We start from the raw sequence: 24,435 nt of genomic DNA on the forward strand, positions 1-24,435 counted from the left end.
TAAGATGACTGTGAAGAATCAGGGAGACAGCACAGGTCAAGTGACTAGCACCACACCTAGTCACTAGGGAAGCTCCACACCCAGTAGTTCTCATTTCTATGTGCCACGTTGCCACACTATCTCAACAAGCCTTCTAGATGAGAACCGTCAATATGTTACAGAAAAGGAAGCCAAGGCCAGAAATGCCAGGTCTGTTATTTGAGGTCTTACGACTTGAAAGTGGTGGAACTGGGATTGGGTTTCAGATCTTTCAGATTCCTGAGCCCCCCGATTATGTGTACGGCACTAACAAAGGGACCAGAGATATGAAGAGGTACAGGATGGGTCACTGGCACCGACTCAGTTGCCTTGAGATGCAGTGCCTTTTATTCTGTGGTGGAACTGACTGAAGTGAGGTCAGCCAGAAACAGGAAGTCAATTACATGCAAAACAGACTACACAATCATTTCTATGAGAGCATTTTGGAGCACTGGCAATGGTATCAAAGGGCTTGGGTTTTGATGACCTTGAGATGTGATATTTATATGTCATTAAACCCATCAGTGAGATGGGACTAATACCCATCTCAGAAGGTTGCTGGGAGGTCTAGATGAGATAATCAAAGCTTTCTATTTCTGCATATTGTCTTGAAATTACTGGTATTGCTTACTTTGTTTCCTCCTCCCTTGGTACCTTAAATATTTGGATATCTGGATTCTGTTTTTTGAGGCTTTCTCATCTCTGATAGGATTTAGTTACCCTGACCTTTAACAATCTCATATAAGGGACTCTAGCTATTATAAAATAGAGAGGTGGGATTAAGGGAGGCAGGCCCAATGTGACGTGGCTGAAGAGGTGGCCATTAGTCAGAGGGGCAGAGCTGTCATTTGCCACTACTGGTTTTTGCTGAACATTGACAAAGGGATGTCTGTGCCATAGTTGTCCAAACCCTAGGAGAAGGCATAAAATTCATCATGTAACCTCCAATACATGATGTGTATCTCTGTGTGTCCTTGCAAATTCATTCCCCCTTCTAGAAGTCCCTCCTATCTTCCCTATAGTGACATGTCCTGCCTTTTTTTCAAAGTCCACCTCAAACTTACCACGTCTAAGCATCAGCTTGCTATTAGCAGTCTTCTCTCCAATAGCACTCAGTTGTTGGGTCCCTCTTGCTTTATCTCTCACTCTTGGAAAATAATTCAATGATAAGGCTTAGAGACTGAAAATTTCCTGAAACTACAACGTTCTACTTTTGGTGCCACGTTCTAAATATGTTGCCCATGGTGTTCGTATTCTAAGTATGGTGCTCTATTCATTGTATTCATATCACTTTAAAATCCCACTGCTCCTTGCTAATGTTTCTGAAATCACTAGTGCTCTGGAGGACAGCCTGCTTTTCTTCATGTGAATCTATGCATCACTGAAGGTATTCCTGAAGAGGTATATTCTCTCTTGTTCTCTCTCTCCCTATCTGAAGTTTTACTTACCTTTTCCATATACATTGAACTCAATTTCAGATTACCACTTCCCACCTCACCATTCCCCTAGAACCTGATTTTACATGAGAGAGCAGGTAATTGGGTAAGTGACCAGTGTGAGGCAAGGGCCTTCCTGCTAGCATCAGGGCTGATTTTTATCCCCTAAGGAATACATGTAGGTGAGATATTTCCCAGAAAAAGATTTAAGAGATACTAAATGATTAACTAGATCTTAGGTTGAGAAGTGGTAGGGGCAGGTGAAGAGAAATAACATTCATTGATGAGCCAAGTTAATTTTCTTAAAAAGCAAAATGAAGAAGACTGCACAGAAATATAATCAAGGATCCTCTTTGGCATCCAGCTGCCAGAATGGCTGAAGATCCAAAACTCAGCACTGGGAGAGAAACATTACTTAGGAAAATCTAAGGGTAAGACTATGCAAATATGTGTATTACAATAAAGACAATTATTGAGGCCAATAAATAGTTCTTTTAAGTGGACTGAGTGAGCTTGGCACAGAGTTCTGAATCTTTACTATTCTCTACTATTTGGCATATTATTTTCCTAGCACTTACCACCCTGTGCGCCAGCGAGGAACATGGAAGCATGACACCTCCCAGTAAGATCTGTCATAATCATGATACGGCTATGGCTTTAGGGTCAACCAAAAAAGGAGACTTCACATGTATTTTTAAACTTGAAAGGTCTCTAAGTTCCAGTAATGGTTAGAAGCCTTTGCCAGAATATGTACTTCTAAAAATAATAACAGAAACATAGCTGGTGCCTTAGTAATATGAAATAATCTGGGGTTTTGCCATCATACCCTCATTTGGGAGCTGTGAGATAGGACAGCAGTTTGGCTAAGACTGCCCTAAAATTGCATAATTTAGTCAAATAAGACTCTTTGAACTGGGCTTAAGATAAATATATATGTTGTAAATTTCAGGCCATAAAGGTTTTGCTGACATGAGGATTGAGTGACAGTTAAGTGCCATTCTGCAGCTAGAATGTAAACATGATCCAAGGCAATGAACATCAGTCTTTAAATCTTGGGCTTCACCTCCCCTTGCTCATAGGCTCTGGTCCTCAGCATGAGATGCTCGTGGTGGCCCCAAAGTCCTTGAGCTATCAAGCTAGTCAGCCTGTTTCCACAGAGAGAACGTATATGGGTTTTCTGGTGATTGGATCATTAGCTAGAGAGAGTTGGGATTGGAGAACATGGAGAGGCAGCCTGGTATGAAAGGATGAGAACAGGCTGTAGGATCAGACAGAGCTGGGACTGAATCCTGCCGGGTTCTGCTATTACCTCGCTCTGTAACCTCTCATCAAGTATGCAGAGCATGCTGAGTTACAGTTTCCTCCACTGCACACTAGGGATACTCTCACTCAACTTGCAGACTTAGTGGGAGATTAGAGATACTGTTTGTGAAGTACCAGGCACTCAATCTGGCACATAGGACCTAATGGCAGTTGCTGTCATATGTGACAATTATATAAGCTTCATCCTGCTGTGGTGTTAAATGCTCTACCATGAATGAAATGACACAAAAGACATTTGCCCCTTTCAAATTGGGAAGGCTGGTGAGTTTAGTGTATTTTCGTCTTCTATAGTAAAGTCTTGTCTTCATAGCAAAGCTGCCCAGTATGACTATAATTGTTAGAAATGACCAAACTTTTATTTGGATATTAAGCTGGAAACCATCATTCTCAGCAAACTAACACAGGAACAGAAAACCAAATACCGCATGTTCTCACTCATAAGTGGGAATTGAACAATGAGAACACATGGACACGGGGAGGGGAGGAGCCCTCACACACCGGGGCCTGTTGAGGGCTGGGGGACTACGGGAGGGAGAGCATTCGGAGAAACACCTAATGTAGATGACGGGTTGAGGAGTGCAGCAAACCACTATGGCATGTGTACACCTATATAACAAACCTGCACGTTCTGCACATGTACCCCAGAACTTAAAGTATAACAAAAAAAAGAGAAAGAAATCCAACAATACTATTACTAACCAGAAGTCTCTTTCTCACTGAATTAGAAGAATAACGACATTATTGAAAAGCTAGAAGCCTAAGTGAGGACTGCCCTTAGTGGGAATGCTACCCACTGTGGGAATGCTACAATGCCGCGGCAGCCACTGGGAGCCACTGTGGTCACCCTTCAATACAGCTTGCAATATTTACATCCAGCAGTTAAGGGAGAGAGAGAAAATAAAATGCTGATACACTATGAACTCAGAGTAAGTTTACCAGAGATGATGGACTTGGAAGAAAGAAAGAAAATAATTCAGTTTGGGCTCCTCCTGTGGAAAAACATGTAAGAAAAAGGGAAAGAAGCAGAAAATGGAAAGCAAACTGATGGAAGTTGGACAGTCTGTACTGAGGCCCTATTACTGGAGTGGTGGCATCCTGGCCTGAAGAGGGATGAGCTAGTGTGTAGTTTACTGGTTTTCGACATTGGTATAGGACTGGTATAAGAAAGATGCTGACCAATTGTTGCAAGTCTTCCAATAATAAAACCAGGGGGAAACAACTTCAACTAGAACAAGGTGTAGAGGCTGAAAAATCACTTCTGAATTTCAGAGTATTGCAGGCTATCTCAGAATGCTAGGGTAGGTAGTGAGCTCTGCCCACAAAGTTGAGGTGCACACATGCTTGAAGCATGGGGTTATGAATATGTTAACAGTTTATGAATATATTAGCTGACTCATGTCTAAATAATTTTAAGTGCTCTTACTCCTTACTGCTCAGAATCTGTCAAGGGCCAGTAATAAGGTCATTCGAAGTCTGTTAGAAATGGAGAACTTCAGGTCCCACATTAGACCTACCTCATTGGAATCCCATCAAGGTGGCATCTTAGATTTTTTTTTTTTTAATGTTTGTGAGTACATAGTAGGTGTATATATTTTTTGGTTCCATCAGATATTTTTATACAGGCATGTAACACATAATAATAACATCAGGGTGAATGGGGTATCCGTCACCTCAAGCATTTATCCTTTGTGTTACTATCATTCTACTCTCTATCCCCATGAGTTCAGTCGTTTTTATTTTTAGATCCCACAAGTAAGTGAGAACATGAAGTCTGTCTTCTGGGCCTGGCTTATTTCATTCAATATAATGACCTCTAGTTCTATTCATGTTGTTGCAAATGACAGGATCTCATTCTTTTTCTGTCTGAATAATACTCCATTCTTTATACGTACCACATTTTCTTTATCCATTTGTCTGTTAATGGACACTTAGGTTGCTTCCAGATGTTAGCTATTGTAAACAGTGCTTAAAAAAAACATGGGAGTGCAGGCATCTCTTTAGTATACTGATTTCCTTTCTTTTGGGTATATACCCATGAATGGGATTGCAGGATCATATTTTTAGTTAGCTTAATTTTCAGTTTTTGAGGAACCTCCAAACTGTTCTCCATAGTAGTTCTACCAATTTACATTCCCACCAACAATGAACAAAGGTCCCCTTTTATTTATTTTTTTAGAGATAGGGTCTTGCTCTCTCACCTAGACTGGAGTGTAGTGGCAGGAGTGATCCTCCCAGCTCAGCTTCTTGAGGAGATGGGACTACAGAAACATGCCACCATGTCCAACTAATTAAAAGAATTTTTTTTTTTTTTAAATAAAGACTGAGTCTCACTATGTTGTCTAGGCTGGTCTTGAACTCCTGAGTTTAAGCACTCCTCCCTCCTTGGCCTCCCAAAGTGCTAGAATTATAGGCATGGCCACGCTGCTCAGGGTTCCCTTTTTGGAGACATCATCTTGGTATGCTGCACAGGCTGGAGACAGTGGCTATTTACAGTCCAGATCACGGCACACAGCACACTGCAACCTCAAACTCCTGGCCTCAAGTCATCCTCCCACCTCAGCATTCCCAGTAGCCTCCAACATCGGACTCTAGAATCTTCATTTTTAACAAGATTTTCAGGTGAAGTGTATCCTTTCCTCCAATAGAGGACTCTGCTACCCACAATAAAAAGCAGTAAAATTCTTAAAATAATCATGAAACTCTTTTTCTATAGCGTAGCTGACAGAAAGCTGTCTGATGATCACATTTTCTTTCTCACTTTTTCAAATGTCATTTGTTAATTGCCTTATTGAACATTTCCAAAGATATTCATTGAAAGTTGTTTTTATAAACATCAGAAAATTAGATTTATAAAGTTCTTACCGAGGCAAATAAACTGATATTCAAAACTGGCCTCTTTTTCAGCTAATTCATGCATAAATATTATGACAAGTACAGAATCAGTTATGATGGGTGCAATAAAATAACATAAGATTTGAAATCCTACTACTGATTCAAGTGTGGCCTCAGTAGACTGGTCAGTGAAAGAGAAGCTAAGCACTGGATTCAGGTCTGGACTCTCACTGCCAGCTAGCTGGCTGTGTCACTCACCCTTTCTGGGCCTTGGCTTCCTCATCTGCAAATAAAGAACAACTAGGTTGATTTCTAGGGCTTTTACATCTTTAATATTCTAAGATCCTATGAGCTACAGTACTCTCAACAGGAGCATGGGAAATCAGATTCTCCTTAATTAATTTTATTTAACCATCCCATTATCTGTATGACTCATCAATGAAAGACCAAGCTGCTAGAAACCAAGGTGTCCAAATACCAAACAGATGAATGGAAACACCTCCATTTGGAGCAGGCGGGTATGGGCATTAGAGCCCAGAAGGATGAGCAGCTCATGTATTCCCTGTAAACAGCTGGCAGCTCAGCCCAGCTGCTCATAGATCAGACTAGCATAGGTTGCTCACCCACGTGCAATTATGTATGAAGTACGGCGTATCTAAGAATAGCCTAAGCTCAGCCACAGAGATTAATACTGTCAGTGGCTTTTAACTCACTGTCAGGACGACAAGAAGGGAGTAACCATAGCAACCGAAAAATCAACAGGTAAAAAACCTCATCTAAAGTTGACAGGAAAAGTTTGGTTTTAATAAAACCTATTTTCAATTTCTGTCTCTAAACCTTTGAATTCAAATAGTTCAATCACTTGGAGGTAATAAAATTAGAATTTTGGTAGTTTTGACAACACAAATGGCCTTCTAGTTTTGAGTTCCAGAACTGTGAGGAAATACTGTTAACCTGTCAATTTTACTACCTCTGTAAAGGGCCATTTGAACAAATGTCATTACATAATTTTTGACTGAAAGGATTTTCTCTATATTTGTTCTGCTATCAGTTATAAAAACAGCATTGAATAGTGCTTGACATTTTAAGATACTTATTGTATGTGTGACAAAAACACAGGGTGATACAATAATAGGAAAGATAGAGAAGCAACATAAGTGTACAGCAATGGATGACTAGATGAATATCTGCTATATACACAAAATGGAATACTATTCAGCCATAAAAAAGAATAAAATCATGTCTTCTGCAGCAACATGGATGGAACTGGAGGTCATTATGTTAAGTGAACACTCAGAAATATCAAATTGCATGTGTTCTCACTTATAAGTGGGAGCTAAATAATGTATACACATGGACATAGAGTGTGGAATAATAGACACTGGAGACTCAGAAAGGTGGGAGGGTGGTAAGGGATGAGAAATTACTTAATGGGCTCAATGTGCACTACTTGGGTGATGGTTCCACTAAAAGCCCAGACTTTACCACCATGCAGTATATCCATGTATCAAAACTGCATTTGTACCCCTTGCATTTATACCAAAAAAAGGAAAAGAAAAGAAGAGAAAAGAAAACGTAAGGTGTTACGGAGTTCTCTTGACACGAATGGATTAGTGAAAATAATAAAGGATCTGGAGAGTAACTCCTAGAGTAAGTTTCTGAGACAGCTCTCGCAGCCACCTCGGTAGCCTGTGCCCCAGTACATAATGGAGGCTCAGCAGCCCTTATGTCACTAAGTTCTGACATAGCTTTTCTTGCTCAAGGAGCTCACACACCTCATCTTAGAACCAGCGCATCCCAAATTCCAGCATCATTTTGCATCACTTGATAGAGGAATATTCAGTTGGGTAATGGGAAATGTGGTACTAGTCCAGCTCTTCAACTAACCAGTTGTGGGCCCTGGACAAGTTATTATTCAGCTCTATGGCTATGGGCTGGAAGAGTCTCTCAGATTCTTCCCTGAGAAGAGACAGTTAAGAGTTAAAGGGAAACAGGAGATGACTTGTGTTTGACACCCATTTTGGGCCATTCCCAATACTAGGGTTTAAAAATATTTTTTGGCAAGGAACTGGCAAGATAGATGGAGAGAAATGTCAAGTACATATGTGTCGACATATGAGGACACATTCATAAGCTGGCCAAGCTAAGGGACAGAGCCTGGGTTCAGCCCTAGATCTTTTTGATGCCACATGAGGTTGTCTCTGTTTCTCAGACACCACTTCACCACTCTTATGAACTGGCTCTTGCCTGCTACGTATACAGGTTGATCACCGAGTACTAGTTACGTGCACTGAAGTCTTGTGTTTTCTAAGCATAGAAGATTAGGTCCCTTGGAAAGTCCCTCTATAATCTTCTTTTTACCTAGCCAACCACTGTTAACAGTACTTTCATACCAAATATATACTGTTTTGCCATCTGCTGTTATCACCTAATATTCTATCACTGACATCTACTTATGTTAATAAATATTTTAATCTTTATATAAAGATGGAATTATAATATACTGTATTACATTAAATCCCTTACTATGAACATTTTAGTCCTTCCAATTTTGTTCTCCTTTAATAATCAGAAACAGAAATACATCTATGGAAAAATATAAGGGTATTAAAATAATTTTTTAGGAAACCGTAATATGTTAAAAAACAAATAAAGAGCATCAACGTAATCTTCGTGTTTTCGTTAAATCTTTGCTCAGAATCAAAGTTGCCTGCAATCTAGGAGCGTCCTTTAATTAACCATTGTTACATTATGCATTTGAACTGAAATGTATCTGTGGGCCTTGGGGCCAGGAATTCTTGGTAGCATCCCTCAATCCCACTTTAAAAACGCAGTCATGCTATTTATATGAAGGAAGAAAAGTCAACAGCTATGTGAACAAGTTCTGGTTGAATGTGAAACATACACAGAAAACAAATCTAGTTTTGTGGTTAGTTGAAAATTCACAGCTGGTATAGCCTTTTCTTTCCATTTTAATTAACTTGTTTCTCCATCCCATGCAATAAGAAAATGCTCTTTTAGTGCTGATTGAAACACCAAAGTCAGAGCAAAAGCTGTTTGAAAATTCTGAGGCTTAAGTAAAGCTACTTTAAAAGCTGCTGTGTGTACCAAGCAACTTGGAAATTTCCTAAAAGGATTTTGTAGAGTTCCAGTAAATCTTTCTCCCCATCACTTCTTTGCTCTTTTACTTTGGTGAAAACTAAAGTCAAGTAATGCAAAGATCATCCAAGTAGCCAGAAAAGCAAAAACTACACATACATTTTAAAATTATATTTAAATAAGTAACCATAATTAGTCATATAAAATATATTATTTATATATAAACTATCTGTTCATTAGTTCTTTTTGATGTATTTTAAAGTACAATGATATTAGATAATATAAGATTGATGTAAAATTAGGTATGTAACTTATTACCCCCATTTTTCTAAGATAAAGAGAATGAGTTATTTTTTTTTTAAATTATTTTCTTCTCTTCTCTTTGCTCCCTTTGCCTTGTTCTCCATTTCCTACTTAGCTCTTTAAATGCTTCCTTTATCTGCTCTTTACCAGACACTTCCTACAGGGCAAGCTTAACTAACTATGTGCTTGCGTAGAAGCTCCAGAGCTGGAAATCTCTACCACCCAGAGATTTATTTGAGAGACAACAGTCAATTTACAACATCAAGTATGTCCAAGATGAAACTCTCCCTCTACTGGAGAGTATCTCAGACAGTAGTTACTTTACAACCTAGCTCTGCCTGTGCTGGCGCCAGCTGGACCTGGTAGAGAAGGCACTGAAGCCACTGACGCAGACTCTTACCTGCTCGCTCCTTCCCTTGTATGCTACTCATGCCAAGGCCCCCTTTAAAAGCCTCTGTTTTCTGTCCCCAAAGTGAGGTGGTACCTTTAAAGGCAGGAGTCTGTACTTCTTCCCCTAAGCTAAGCTATGGAAGAAAAAGCCTCCTCATACCAGAACTCACTCTTGTTAATTGGATCTTGCAAGTTGTGAGCAGCTGAATCGGTGACTTGGTCATACATAGCTCTATATGAATTTTTAAAATAATCATCAAGCAGCTTATTAATAAACAGAGTCTGTAAGAGATCAAATGTGACAGGGGTAATGTTTCTTGCTGTGATGAGAGACACTACCCTGTCAATCATCTACCAGGGTTTCTCCTGCTGTTTTTTCCTCGAGTCCTTTCCCCACAGGTATGGTTGAGAGGGTAGAAATACGGCTGAGGGTAGAACAGGACCCAGCCAGGTGCTAATAAGTCAGGCAGCCAGCCAACCATCTAGATCAGCATCTCTCCAAATCTTTTAAGAGAACATTTATTATTTTATTGAGGCCAGTTTGTTTAGGCTATACCCAAATGACAGCCATTGTTGTCACTTGTAATGGCTTAGAGCTTGTTGAGCTTTGAAGACAGAGAGTTTACCTCCAACAAAGGCCCCAGAGGCCTTGGTGGATTCTCTTTGGTTCTGCCTCAGAGGTGGGATGCATCCTGATTTCTTACAAAACCTGGTATTGCCCTTTCTCGATGCTACAGAGCAGCACACTGGCCATTTCCATGAGAGTACATGTCTTAGTTTCCTAATGTATTCATAAACTACCAATCTTAGCAACTGGACAGTGAAGAAACAAAAGATGTCCATAAATGGGCTAAAAAATAGTAAAAATGGGGCATGGCAAAAGCTTTTGTAAGCAGCATGGAGTTACTGAAGTGATTCATACATGAGCCAGCATAAGGTATCTCTAATATAAGATATAAAACCTTTTACAAAAGCAGAGCAGTGCCTGAAGACTTTCCAATACGACACGCATGACCCACATGCAAACTGAACCTCCAACAGGCACATTTCTTAGAATATAAGCAAAGTCAGAAGAAAGAAAAGGTCATGCATTTCAGGCAGGTGGTTTAAAAAGTACACTTTTTAAAAAAAGAATTGCCAAAATAATGACATTAGTGATTACTGACAGGTTGGAAGAGTGGTATAGCTGATTATTTGATCTTAAAAACGCAATATTTCATTTGTGTTTGAGGTAAACAGACATTTACAAAGGACAGTATATCGGGAGTTGAGATTTGAGGTCAGATTGCTTTAAAATTTTATTTTATCATTTTTGTTTAGAGAAAGAGTCTCACTTTGTCACCCAGGCTGGAGTATAGTGGCACAGTCACAGATTGCTGCAACCTCAAACCCCTGGGTTTAAGCAATCTTCCCATCTTAGCCTCTTTAGTAGCTGGGACTACAAGCACATGCCACGATGCCCAACTAATTTAAAAACATTTTTTTTTTTTTTGGAAGAGACAGGGTCTCGCAATGTTGCTCAGGCTGGTCTCAAATTCCTGGCCTCAAATCTTCCCACCTTTACTTTCCAAAGTGCTGGGCTTACAGGTGTGAGCCATTGCATCCAGCCTATAGTCAGGTTGCTTGATTTTCAAGCTCCACTCAATTTACTAGTGATATAATCTTGGGGCATTTTCTTAATTCTTCCATGCCTTGGTTTCCTCATCTTATTAGAGAGTAATAGTACCTCTATTATATGGGTGTTGTAAGGATTAAATAAGATAACTCATGTAAACAGCTTAGCACAGGGCCTAGAACAAAGCAATGCTAGTGGCTATTACTGTGATGACTCTCATTGTTCCCAGGGCCAAAGTAATTCACTTACCAAGATGAGTGTCCATCACCTTTGCACAGTATTTGCACATGGCATCCAGGTCATTCAACTGTCCTTGAAGGAAGGAAATTTGGGCTTCTAATTCTTCTTCCTAAAATAAAGGGATAAACATATAGAAATTTTTTAGAGATAGTCAAATAAAATCTGTAAAGTTTTCTAAATGATCTAGACTAGTTTAAAGCATGATATCTTTTTAAACCTAGACAAATCAAAACAGCAACTGCCACCACCAACAAAATAGAAAAAGGGTAAAACGGCAGATTTTAAAGGTCTGTACTTTTCCTAATTGAATTCTAGCTTTAGGCCATGTGTAATTATTTGCATATACAACATTGTATTTAAAATGTGCACAATATATCTTCAATAAACATTGAGCAATACAAATTAAGAGGGCAATTTGCATTTCAGTGGACTATACTTCCTAAGCAGCTGGTACAAAAATACTACATTTTTTTCACATGTTTGGGAAACCAAAGATTTCCATTTTTATAAGACAAATCTCTAAGCCTGGAACCTGGACTCTGTTTTTTTTTTTTGTTTGTTTGTTTTTTTTAAAAAGACACATCACATCATTTTCTAGACAATAATAATCTCTTAAAATGTGAGATTTCCTAAAGCACTTGGAAAAGTTTTGCCCCAGCAACCCATAAATTGCTGCTCAACGTTAGACCTAGAATACAAGAGAGGATATTGTCAGCATTGGAATAAGCTAGAAAACTGATTTTCCAGTCTTAGATCTACTTGTCCTTTTCCATAAGCATCCTCTGTATCATTAAAAAAAAAAGGAAAGAAAAACCTACCCAGGTATCGTTTCTCTTAGAAAATGAGTATAATTTGACTTGTACATGGAAATTGATAGTTGAAAAGGTTGCTTGTAGATGTATTCCATTTTAACAATATGCATATGCAGCACTGAAAATTATTGTTTTTAACTGCTGCCTGAAGAACTAGTCCTTAGGAATAGTCATTGAAACACTTGACACAGAACAGACATAGTACCAGGCATGGTGGCTCATGCCTGTAATCCCAGCACTTTGAGAGGCAGAGGCAGGCAGATCACTTGCGATCAGGAGTTTGGGGTCCGGCTTGCCAACATGGTGAAACCCTGTCTCTGCTAAAAATACAAAAAATTAGCTAGGAGTGGTGGTGAGCACCTGTAAAGCTACTCAGGAGGCTGAGGCAGGACAATCGCTTGAACCTGGGAGGTGGAGGTTGCACTGAGCTGAGATCACGCCACTGCACTCCAGCCTGGGAGAAAGGGCAAGACTATGTCTCAAAAAAACCCCAAAAAACCAAAAAACTAAAATCCCCAAAACCAAACAAAAAACCAGATGTAGTAGTAACAGCTTTAAAAACGAATTATTAGGACACGTCTACTGCAGGATTATACAAGCACTAACCACGTTCTTTACATATCCTACAAGTGCAGCAGCCTCTCCTCCAATGCTCAAATAAGAACAAATACTACCAGAAGAGGCTTAGCCAAAGGATAATTAGAGGTAATTTTGGAGGTGGGGTTGCCTTCCTTACTCTGCAGCTGAGCATTAAGGTAGAAAAGGATGAGGCATTTCAGGGCATTTTTCTACTTCTTTTTCTCATTTGTTTCTGCACAGGCCTGCTTGAATTTCCCTGGTGATCAGGAAACTGTAGGAATTAGAGAAAGAAGGCTACATCTCCTGTTTAATAATGGTTGCGGTTAGTCTCCAAAGATGGCCACCATCAATTTCTTCCCTCCCTGACTGTGCATGTTGCTCCATTCATTACTAGATAGTATGTATTCCCCGTCCTTGTATCTGGACTGGCCTATGACTCGCATTGATCCAGAGCATCTAGCAGAAGTCAAACTGCTAATGTTGGGCTAGTTTAAGAGGCTTGCCAGCTTCTGTTTTCATTAGAAGATAGCTTCCATGCTACAAAGAAGTTCAGGCTCCAATACTGAAAGAAAGGAGAGAAAATATGGAGAGAAAGAGGCCACGTGAAAAGCACAGAGGTTCTAGACATGTGAATAAAGTTTTTCTGGGCTTTTCAGCTCGACCCAGCTGAAGCCAGCCCAGTAAGTGTCCCGGTCAACACTATGTGGAGCAGAAGACAGAACAGCCTGAGCCCTGCTCAAATTCTTGATCCACAAACCTATGAGGGGGGTACTAAATTTTGGAGTGGCTTTGTTGTGTAGCAATAGACAACAGAAATAGTGGCAGAATGAAAATAACACTAACTTAGCATATGGCATGGGGAAACCTACGTTCTATTCCTGGTCCTGCCATTAATAAGTCATGGGAACTTAAGTAATTCTCTATCCACTCGGGACCTAAATTCAGTACTCTCAGGTGAATGGAAAAGTTAGAGGCTTTGCTTCCAAGGAACTTACAAACTAGTAATCGGAAAAAGAAAGTTGTATGGTCCTGGTCTACTCTACTGAACCATTTACGTTTTTAGTTTGCTGCAGACACAAACCCCAACTAGCTGAGTCTAGAACTGTACTGAGGCCAGAGTTTGCTAGTCTCTTAAAAAGAAAGGGCCAATCTATGGCCTGTGTTTTGCCTTACAAGTGGCTACCAATTGGGGTGCTGACAGCCCAGGGTGGACAAGGGGCACAAGGAATGCAATGCTTCTTCGCTTAAAAACATCTCTTCCATTTACTCTATGCATTAGTTTAATTTGGATTAGCCACCACTTCCTTTGAAATACAAAAGCCATTGGGAGCTTTAATACCCAGCAGTCATTCATACCTAAATGGATTTATTTTCTTTTGCACAGGAAAGTAAACTGGGAAGGAAGAACTTCATAAGACACACTTCATGAGATGTAGGCACAGCCTGTTGGCGATGAGGTGTTGAACAGCTGGTAGAAAGTATCAGCTTAAAGAGGACCTCTTTCTCACAACATTTTATTGCTCTAGCAGGAACTTTACTTTAATAAAGACTGTGATGAGTCTGGGGTCCTCCAAGTTGTATAGTTAATGGGAAGTCCTAAGAGTGTAGCAGTCCAGGGCACTTGCTGGGCGAATACGCAGGGATATAAAAACACAAATTTCCAAGTTTGCAATTTTTGCTTAGGGCTCTAGTGGCAGCCACTGAAGAGCATCTTGAATACCTAAAACCGAAGTCAATCTTGATTCTGTTTGTCTCATTATAAACACATGGAAAAAGACAACTTTGAATCATTTAAAACTTCTTTTTCAAAGGGATGGTTATATAAAAGCCAAACATGTGAGATAAAAGAGGACTCCTCTGGTTGAAGTAGGCTGAGATACCAAGAACCTCGTCCATTTGGAAGTTTGAAATCCAGTGTATTATCCTTTTAGAGTTTGCTTAATCTTAAAACATTTCTAAACTCTTCAACTATCACTCAGACTTTATAAATAGAAATGGAATCACTTGGAGGCAAAAGGGTGGCTTGTCATTTATTCTTCACTATATTACATAATTACAGATAAAAGAAAGAGCCAAGAATCAAGCTTCTAAAATTGTGGGAACTGACTTTACATTTTTATCTTAGCTTCTCATCCTCCACACTCCTCCCAACTAACAATCCTTTAGACATTGACAGCTTTAGCTATTTGTTTTCATTAAATTGGTCCTCTGTAATAAAAATGCTTGACTAATTGCCTTGAGGTTTTATGAAACCAATCAGTTAGTATAATTGTTATGTGTAAATAAGACACTGAAGAGAAACGTTTATTATATTAACTTTTATGTGTGTGTTGTGCCTTCCATTATGGAAGGGCGTAGGGCAGGGAAAAGTGGAATGCTGAAATGGACACACCTGGGTTCAAATCCTATTTTTCTCAGTTATTAGCTATATAATCTTGGACAAGTTACTTGATTTCTTGGTTTATTCAACCCCACCTGGAAGGATCGGGGAAGAACAAAATGAGAATATATGGAGAACACAGCATCTGGCACAGAGCAGGCACTCAATAAAGGTAATTACTCTTTCTTTTAAAAAATTGGTTATAATCAAATTAAGACAGTGAAATTGGATTTTAAATACAAAGTTTTATGATTCACTGTTGGAAAACATTAGTTTCTGGCTTAAAAACATTATGTAGCTTAGCCCAGAAAGATTAATTAAAGCCAAGAGCCCATCACCATCTTCAACTCTAGATAGCAAATTAATGTGCAAGGCAAGAAATTGATAGAGGATGATGAAGTTGGGCCACATGCAGGCTACAGTGTGTAACATCAATCACACTTGGTGTGCTATAGGAAAGGACCAGAAGATGAGGGCCACTCTATCAGAAGAGAAAAATAACTAGCATCAAATCCCTTCATGTTGATTATAATATGCCAGACACTGAGCTTTGCTGTATTAACACATTTACTCTTCACACAGACCTCTGAGGTAGATTCCCTCATTATCTCCTAAATGAAATATGGTCTACTCCTCTGTAGGCCACATCCTCTGGAAGTGCGTGCTAAGGTTTAGATAGCTCTTAGAGAACCCAAGTCACTTGCCTGCTACTCTCATTTCTTCCCTGTGTACACATTTCTTCCTGTGCTTCATTACTGTGGTCCTTCCCATGAATAATCCCCTTTTTCCATCTCCTTTAACTGAGATTCACCAGTTGTAATGCTGAGTCCTAATGTCAAATTACTTATTAAATTGTTTTCCTACAAAAACATTCAGATATGATTGGCTGTGTTGTTTGTTTGCTGAATGATTGTTTGACTAAATAATCTAAAGAAATAGTTTTTTGAATTTGCTTTTTAATAAGTGATATTTCTACTGCCATTCTGCCCCAAATAGTTGATGCATCATTATACTTCTATTTAAATGCTATATATCTCAGTTGTTTAAATTTAATATGTCAATTTTATTAAATGATTCAATGTCTTCCTATTTCTTTTTTAAAAAGAGGACAAACTTTCATAGTTTATTATTTGTTCGCATATTAACTTATTTAAAAATGATGTTCATTTGTATTGTGTGAGGCCTTGTATAAAATACAATACTGACTAAAACATGGCCTCTGACTTCTAAAAGTTTAGAGGATGGTCAAACCTGCACAGAAAGCCAAGAGAGGTATAAGATTAAGTTCTGTAGAAGAGACATGAGAGAGGATTTCTCACAATTCTGGAAAGAGAAGGTGATTTCAGTTTGTGTATGTGGAAAGGTAAGGAGGTTTTCTAGTATTTTTGAGGGATCTTGAAGAAGGAGGGTCTTGGCTTAGACAAAATAATAAGGAAAGATGTTTTAGGAGTCAGGAAAGTATGGCATCTGGACAGCAAGGCGGTCACTGAGCTGAGCCAGAACATGGGAATAGTAGGAGCTGAGGTTCAGCAGAAAGGCTTCCCTTCCTTTTCTGTTCATCCCTGTTGCATTTTCACTTCATATACTTATGTTCTGGGGGTTGGCGTTTCACATGCAGACTGCTGTGGCCACTGCCCCCAACACACACCATGATGACAGATGATTATACAGGCTGCAGTGGTGTTTCTGCCCATGGATTAATTCAAACTCCAGGGGAATAGTGAGGCAGGAATGGCAGTGAGGTGAAATTCTACTTAGCTTCTAAGTGGGTGTCCTCAGATCACAAGAGAAGCAGACAAGGGAACCAACACTAACTGTAGGCAGCAGGAACAGGCTAAATATAGCAACCAGAAGACAGGAAAGACGCCCAGTCTTTCTCGAGCAGATGGGTGAACAAGAAGTGGGAAGTAAAGGAAATGGAAAGTCTCGAGGAGAAAAAGTGGAAAGGCCACGGATGTTCAGAGGAAGCTGTGGTGTATACAAGGGCAAAACACATACACGGTGTGAATGAAATCCAAGTCAGAAGCATATGGTATCAGCAGAGGAAGATACCACCAGAAAAAATGGAAGAAGAGCACAAAGACGACTTTTTAAGACTATTATAATAAGTGGCATGAGGTGTGAAGCTGTACAGCCATACTGGTGAACAAGCTGGAATATAAATCACAAGCTTTAAAATCAGTATATACTAGGCTTGACACTTACCTTCTCTGGGATTCTGACCAGATAACAAAGTCCTTTGAGCCTCAGTTTCCTGTTTACAAAATGGTGATAATAATAGTTTCTACCTCATGTGCTTGTTGGAGAACTGAATTATATGAGGTTTTCCAGATTAAATACTTTGCACAGTGCTTAGTATATGGTAAACACTCAGCAAATGTAAATTTTGTTGTCTCTGAATTTTAATACAATCCTAGAAAGTTATTTCAAAGAATTATGAATGCATGCAAAAATAATTCCCAGGATATTTATCACACATTCAATAGCAACATACACACATATCGGCATGTGCACCCCAAAGAAATCCTAAATGTCTAATGATGGGTGATTGGGGTAACTTGTAGAATATTTATAAACAGTATACTATGCAAATTTTATTATTTATTTTTTTTTGAGTCAGAGTCTTGCTTTGTCACCCAGGCTGGAGTGCAGTGGTGTGATCTTGGCTCACTGCAACCTCTGCTTCCTGGGTTCAAGCAACTCTCCTGCCTCAGCCTCCCAAGTAGCTGGGATTACAGGCGCCCGCTACCACACCCAGCTAAGTTTTTTAAAAAATACATTTTTAGTAGAGACGGGGTTTTACCATGTTGGTCAGCTGGTCATGAATTCCTGACCTCAAGTGATCTGCCTGCCTCAGCCTCTCAAAGTGCTGGGATTACAGGCATGAGCCACTGGGCTCAACTTATGCAACCTTTAAAAATATCTTTATAGGAGAACATTTAACAATAACATATCACATACTAATTGGGAAAACAGGTTACAAAGTAGTAGGTAAAGAAGGATTCTGATTTAAAAAAAAATATATATATATATGTATATGAATAGAAAAAAATAATGGAAAGATAGTCACCAAATAAGTTTATACTGGTTTTCTCAAAATAGTGGAATTATGGGTGATATTTTTCTCTCCTTTTTGCTAATTTTCTGTGGATTTTCTACATTAAAATTGGATATTTTTGCAATAAGAAAATCAAATAATGCAAATAACATAATAGAGAAGAAAAAAGTGAAAGGTGATTGCTCAGGAGAAAAAAAGAGGTAACCGATTCTGAACCAAGCCCCAAATAACATTCTATACTCAAAACAAATCTGGACTCTAAATCACACTAAATACTAAGAAAAACTTCTATCAAATAAGTTGTAAAAAAGGTAAATAATTAGCACGTTTTGTCCCATGTGCAAACCCTGAGTAGTACAGTAGTATTATGGTAAAAGGCTTCCTTCTATGTGATTAAAGTGAGAATGTCAGTGGCTGCTGCTCTTTATGGGTTGCCTAGAAATAAAGTGATTCTTAAAGATATTTTAAAAATAAAGATGCTTACAAATTCCCCAGTAAATAACAGTTCCCATTTTTGGACAGGATGTAAACAAACAAGTTAAATGGAAATGGCCTTTAGACAGTTTGAACTGAAATTTAAAGCTCAAGATGTCAAATTTATGCTATCAAACTATATCGTTTCAGAACTGGAAATGTGTTTGGAGATCATTTATTTCAATCCTTTCTTGTTTACAAGTAAAGTAACTTTTTCTGGCTAGGTAGCTGGCCAGTAGCAGAAATCCCATTAGTAGGCTTCCTTGTTTTTCAGCCACTGAAGCACTGTGGTGTCCCACCACTGACATAACATGCCAGGGGACACTGGAGTTGTCCTGAGAGGATGGGTTTTCCAAACAATCACTGAGCCCTTTTCCTTCTACTCCACATCGTCCTGTACTAGCAGTGCTCCTTCCTTACTATTGAAGGCTACAGCAAAGCCACTAAAACCTAAACTCAACAGGATTTTGTATCACTTTTCACTCCTTTAGTTTCCTTCAGAACTTGGATAAAACCCTTACATTAAAAATATCAAATCCTTATAAAGTTAAAAATTGCCTGTGATAAAATTGGGGTGGCTAGGTGAGGCATGAGTCAGCCTTTGCCAGCCCCTCTGGCTCTAACAGATAGAGATCATTCCAATCCCTTCTCTGCCGCAGCCCAAGAAGGGCTGCAGGGATAGACCCACAAGGTCAGGTATAAGGAGAAACCTTTATTTTTCCCCGCAAAAAATTTCTCTACCAAATTGCTATGTGGCTTATAGCATATCCCTGGAATTGACAAATTATATATCAACTCTACATTCTCTTCATTGGTTTATATGTGAAGAGTTCCAAATCTTTTTGGAGTCAGGTGTTGGCAGGTTAAAATAATTAATTCAGATCACATGCTTGCCGTGGGTGCGACATATGGGGTATGGATTACAAATATTTTAAAAATAGTGCATGTAAGGTTCGCAAAATTAAGGGAAAGAAATTTCCCTTTATATTCAGCTGTTGCTTGTAAGTTTTATTTAGGGAGTAAAAAAGACCTTCATTTCTTACCTCTTTTTAACAATTTTTCAGCTCTACCTGATAAGGCAGAAATTCTTCATTGCCCAGTTATGACTAATAACTTTTTTTGTAGATGGTGCTAACCACAGACACTATATCCCTCAGTTTTCTTATGTGTAAAATGGGAAGGAATTCTAGCAGTGACCTTATAGCATTGCTTGGGGATTAAACTAGCTAATACATGTAAAATGCTTAGAACAGAGGACAGACTTATAGAAGGTGTCCTATAACTATTAGCACTTAGCCACAATGTACAAGAAAAACATGCTCACACTAGGATATATTTGAAGCTTGCTTTATATGTAGGAAATCTCATTCCTGAGTTGGTATTCAATTAATGTTATTAATGTCAATTCTTTTCAATCTTTAATATGAACAAAAATCACCTGGGGATCTTGTTAAAATGCAGAGTCTGACTGAGTAGGTTTGGGGTGGGGCCTAATATTCTGCATTTCTAACAATCTCCCAGGGGACGGGATCCAGCTGGTCCATGGACCACAATTTGGATGGCAAGGATTTAAATAACTCATCTCATGCCCTCCTCCTATTAATATTTACTTCTAAATACATCTTCCCATCATTCTAGGAAGGTTGTGAAGTACTTTACTATCTATCTGATCTAAGGCAATTTTAACAGATGGCTGCATGGTTAGATGCATATTTGGTGACAGTCCAAAAGACCTCTTCTCAACATGGAGTAGGATGCAGCAGGGAAAGAATCAGGGTGACAAGCTTCCAGGAGAGCTTTCCAACCTCCTTGAGTTAGTTTTGTATAGAGCAGCTCTATTATTCTATTTACAGCGAATTCTTAGAACATTAGATATCGGTTTATTCCACTGTAAACACAAACATTTATAAAATTGCTCCTTAAAAAACACAAGTGAAATATGAATTAATTTTGTTGGATTACGCATGCTCTCTTCTGTGACTTTTGACAAACATAGGCTGTGTATTAAGTATCAGAGAATAAAATATGCTTTTGAAACATAAAATGCAATGAAAAGCAAATGGCAAAAATACTTCCATAATTCATAGTATTTAAATTCATCCCTGATTTTCTGAAGATATCTTTAGAAAAATCATAAGTAATATTTAAGAACTTTTAGCATTTAGAAACATGCTTTTATACCTACTGCCATTTTAATATTATGAGCTATTTTAATCTAATTTTGCTTTCCTAGAAGTGGCCTACAAAAAATAATGAACAGAAAAGACAAGAATGGTGCCAAAAAAACAGGTTCATGTGCTGCAAATTCTAAAGTAAAGTAAAGTAAATAAGCTTACAATCTGGAATAAATATACTGGAAGTTGAAATAAAACCTTTAATTAGGACCAACTTCACATAGGTGTAACCAGAGGAAGGATAAAACCTCACTTGCAGAGTTACAAACCTCATTATTTGCAGAAGTCCTGTAACTGCAGTTTTAAATAATTATATGCATATGGTATGTCTTAGCCCTGTAAAAATTCAAACAGTATAAAAGTGTCACACATATTTATTAAGGCAACTGCCTGTCTTTTGAACACTTTAACTGGGAAAAAAGGTGTCTCCTAGAAGGGCTTATGTATGGGAGTCTAATTAAATGGTATTAGTGGAGAAATGCTCCCATCTTTTGGGCTTTTATGCTGTCATTTCTGTGTTGTGTTTTTATAATTAGACAACCTGACCAATCATTTGGAAACTTACATAGTTTTCTCCTCCACCAGGACAATAAGCACAGATGTTACTCTACTTAACAAGGGTTTTCCCTCTCACCACTTACACGTGATAAGACCAACTGATGAAACCAGCCAGCCAGCACCAGGGCCTCCAGCTGAGTTTCTCATAGTAATGCTGGCTGGGCAAAACCATCTGCGTGCTCTCCCTTGCTGTTCCTGGCACCAAGGGTAGGCATCTGCACAATGGCTGACCCAGATAGAAGGGCCTGAGCCAAGATTGTTTTTCTTATGACAAAGCTAATTGATCTGTGTGAGGATAAAATGCACACACTTGCACAACTTATTCTCTGGGCTAAATGACCTCTACAGTGTCCCAATAGAGACAAACAAAAAACTGTACCCTGCAGCAAATCTGACCTGAGGATCAAGCACAGTTTAAGAACTACTTTAAGTTGGAATTGGTAGAAGCAAGTAAGTGTTGGAACAGCCTTGATATTTAACATAAACACAATCACTCTGAGACTTTGGGAAAGAAAAACAGGTGAGAAGGAAAAAATTCTATAAATTATCTGGTTTATTCATATGCCTATCACACTTTTGCTAATTCATCCCTTAAGTTATACCCTGTCTCTCACTAAATACCAACAATTCCTATTAGCTTTTTAAACAAATGGTTGGTAAACTGCCGCTGAGAAGTGAGGCAACTTTTCAGGCTCTAGAGGACGCCAGAGCAAAGCCTAAGACATCTCAATACTTGCACAACACACAAAACCCTCAACAGCATTCATTTATTCCTAAACGTTTACTGAGTGCCAGACACAATATCTGGCACAGAGGACACAGTGACAAGTGCCTGCAAGAGCCTTATAAGTAAACACAAGTAGTTCTCTGACATTCAAAACAGGGGAAGCATTTGCAGATTATGTAGGACACCCTCCATCTCAAGATGCTGCTGCTTTAGGTTTGGGTAGGGGCTCTGAAATCTGCAGCTTAACCAGGGCCCCAGCTATTTATTGCAAGTGCTGAAAGCTCCTAGCAGAGAAGGCTCCACAGGACGCAAGGGGCTTGGGCTGACACTGGAAGGAAAGGAACTCTATCAGTTTTGTGGCTACATGAATCACTCTGGTCAGAAGAGACAGTGAAGGAAAACAACACAGAAGTATGAGAAAGCATGCTTGCTTTGAGGGAAGTGAAACAGCTGTGCATTCCTGAGGGGCTGCAGAGGAGTAGAAGGGAGGATTGACGATAAGGCTGAACAGGGTGAGACTGTAAAGGGCCCTACAGGCCATACCTCAAAATTGAGGGATTTATTTTAGGGAGAAGGGACCCCTGCAGAATTCTAATGGGGAATCAAACCGTATGAGTCAGACATCACAATGCACACACTGGTGTGAAATACTTTGGGTATATGTTGACCATTAACAAAATGGATTAACTAAAATTTCTAATTAACATGGAACTGTTTGTTACTTGAGAACAAAAAAATTATGTAGAGTATAACCTTTCTATATTCTCATTCCTCCTAGTGCTTACTGCCAGCAATACTTCCAGGTGTACTAATTTCTGACAGATGAACAACTTGGGGCAGAAAGCTGTGAAGGGAAACAGCAGAGATGAGAAAAAGAGAGAAAGCTTTGGTAAAGGTGCCTGATATGGTTTGGATTTGTGTCCCTGTCCAAATCTCATCAGGATTTGTGTCCATGACCAAATGTCATGTTGAATTGTAGTCCCTAGTGTTAGAGCAGAGGCAGTGTGGGAAGTGACTGGATCATTTGGATCATGAGGGTCGATTTCCCCTTGCTGTTATTGTGATAATGAGTTCTCATGAAATTTGGTTTTTAAAAATGTGTAGCACCACCCCACCGTTCACTCTCACTTCCTCCCTCTCTGTCTGTATAAGATGCGAATCCTTCCTCTTCACCTTCTTCCATAATTGTAAGTTTCTGAGGCCTCCCCAGCCATGCTTCTTGTACAGCCTCTGGAACTTTGAGCCAATTAAAACCTTTTCTCTATACATTACCTAGTCTCAGGTAGTTATTTATGGTAATATGAGAACAGACTAATACAGAAAATTGGTATTAGGAGTGTGGCATTGCTACAGATACCTGAAAATGTGGAAGTAACTTTGGAACTGGGTAACAGGCAGAGATTGGAAGATTGGAACAGTTTGGAGAGTTCTGAAGAAAGAAAGAAAGATGAGGGAAAGTTTGGAACTTCCTGGAAACTTGTTAAACTGTTGTGACCAAAATGCGACATGGGCAATGAAGTCCAGGCTGAGGCGGTCTCATATGAAGATGAGAAACTTACTGGGAATTAGAGTAAAGGTCAATTTTGTTATGCAATAGTAAACACACTGGTGGCACTGTGCCCCTGCTCTAGACACCTGTGGGACTTTGAACTTGAGAGTAACAATTTAGGCTATCTGGTGGAAGAGATTGCTAAGAAGCAAAGCATTCAAAATGTGACCTGGCTGCTTCTAACAGCATATGGTCATATGCATGAGCAAAGAGATGATCTGAAAGTGGAAATTATATAACAGGGAAGCAGAGCATAAAGTTTGGAAAATGTGCAGCCTGGCCATATGGAAGAAAAGAAAAACCCATGTTCCTGGGAGGAATTCAATCTGGCTGCAGAAATTTGCATAAGTAAAGAGGAGCCGAATGTTAATAGCCAAGACAATGGGAAAAATGCCTCAAAGACATCTCAGAGACCTTTGTGGCAGCCCCTTCCATCACAGGCCTAGAGGCCGAGAAGGTAGGAATGGTTTTGTGGGCTGGGCCTAGGACCCTGCTACCCTGCATAACCTTGGGACATTACTCCTTGTATCCCAGTTGCTCCCGTTCCAGCCATGGCTAAAAGGGCCTAAGATATCTCAGGCCATTGCTCCAGAGGGTGCAAGCCAAAAACCTTGGTAGCTTCCATATGGCATTAAGCCTGTGGGTGTGCAGAGAACAAGAGTTGAGGCTTGGGAGTCTCCATCTAGATTTCAGAGGATGTATGGAAGCTACTGGATGGTGGAAGTCTGCTGCAGGGCAGAGCCTTCATAGAGAACCTTTACTAGGGCAGTGCAGAGGGGAAATGTGGGGATGGAGCTTCCACACAGAGTCTCCACTGGGGCACTGTCTAGTGGAGTTGTGAAAAGTGGGCCACTTTCCTCTAGACCCC

At 39.4% G+C, this 24,435-nt stretch overlaps 1 protein-coding gene across 10 annotated transcripts in view; it reads right to left on the reverse strand.

The window, feature by feature from the left end:
- TBC1D5 (TBC1 domain family member 5) overlaps positions 1 to 24,435 on the reverse strand; it is a 553,318-nt gene that overhangs the window by 16,112 nt on the left and 512,771 nt on the right. For all 10 annotated transcript variants that reach the window (XM_037736376.1, XM_017522211.2, XM_037736379.1 and 7 more), the window contains one exon: positions 11,266 to 11,365. In XM_037736376.1, the coding sequence (XP_037592304.1) occupies positions 11,266 to 11,365 (100 nt within the window). The remainder of the gene's footprint in view (positions 1 to 11,265; positions 11,366 to 24,435) is intronic.

Source organism: Cebus imitator, unplaced genomic scaffold, assembly GCF_001604975.1.
Source record: "Cebus imitator isolate Cc_AM_T3 unplaced genomic scaffold, Cebus_imitator-1.0 Scaffold24, whole genome shotgun sequence".
NCBI classification, from domain to species: Eukaryota; Metazoa; Chordata; class Mammalia; order Primates; family Cebidae; genus Cebus; species Cebus imitator.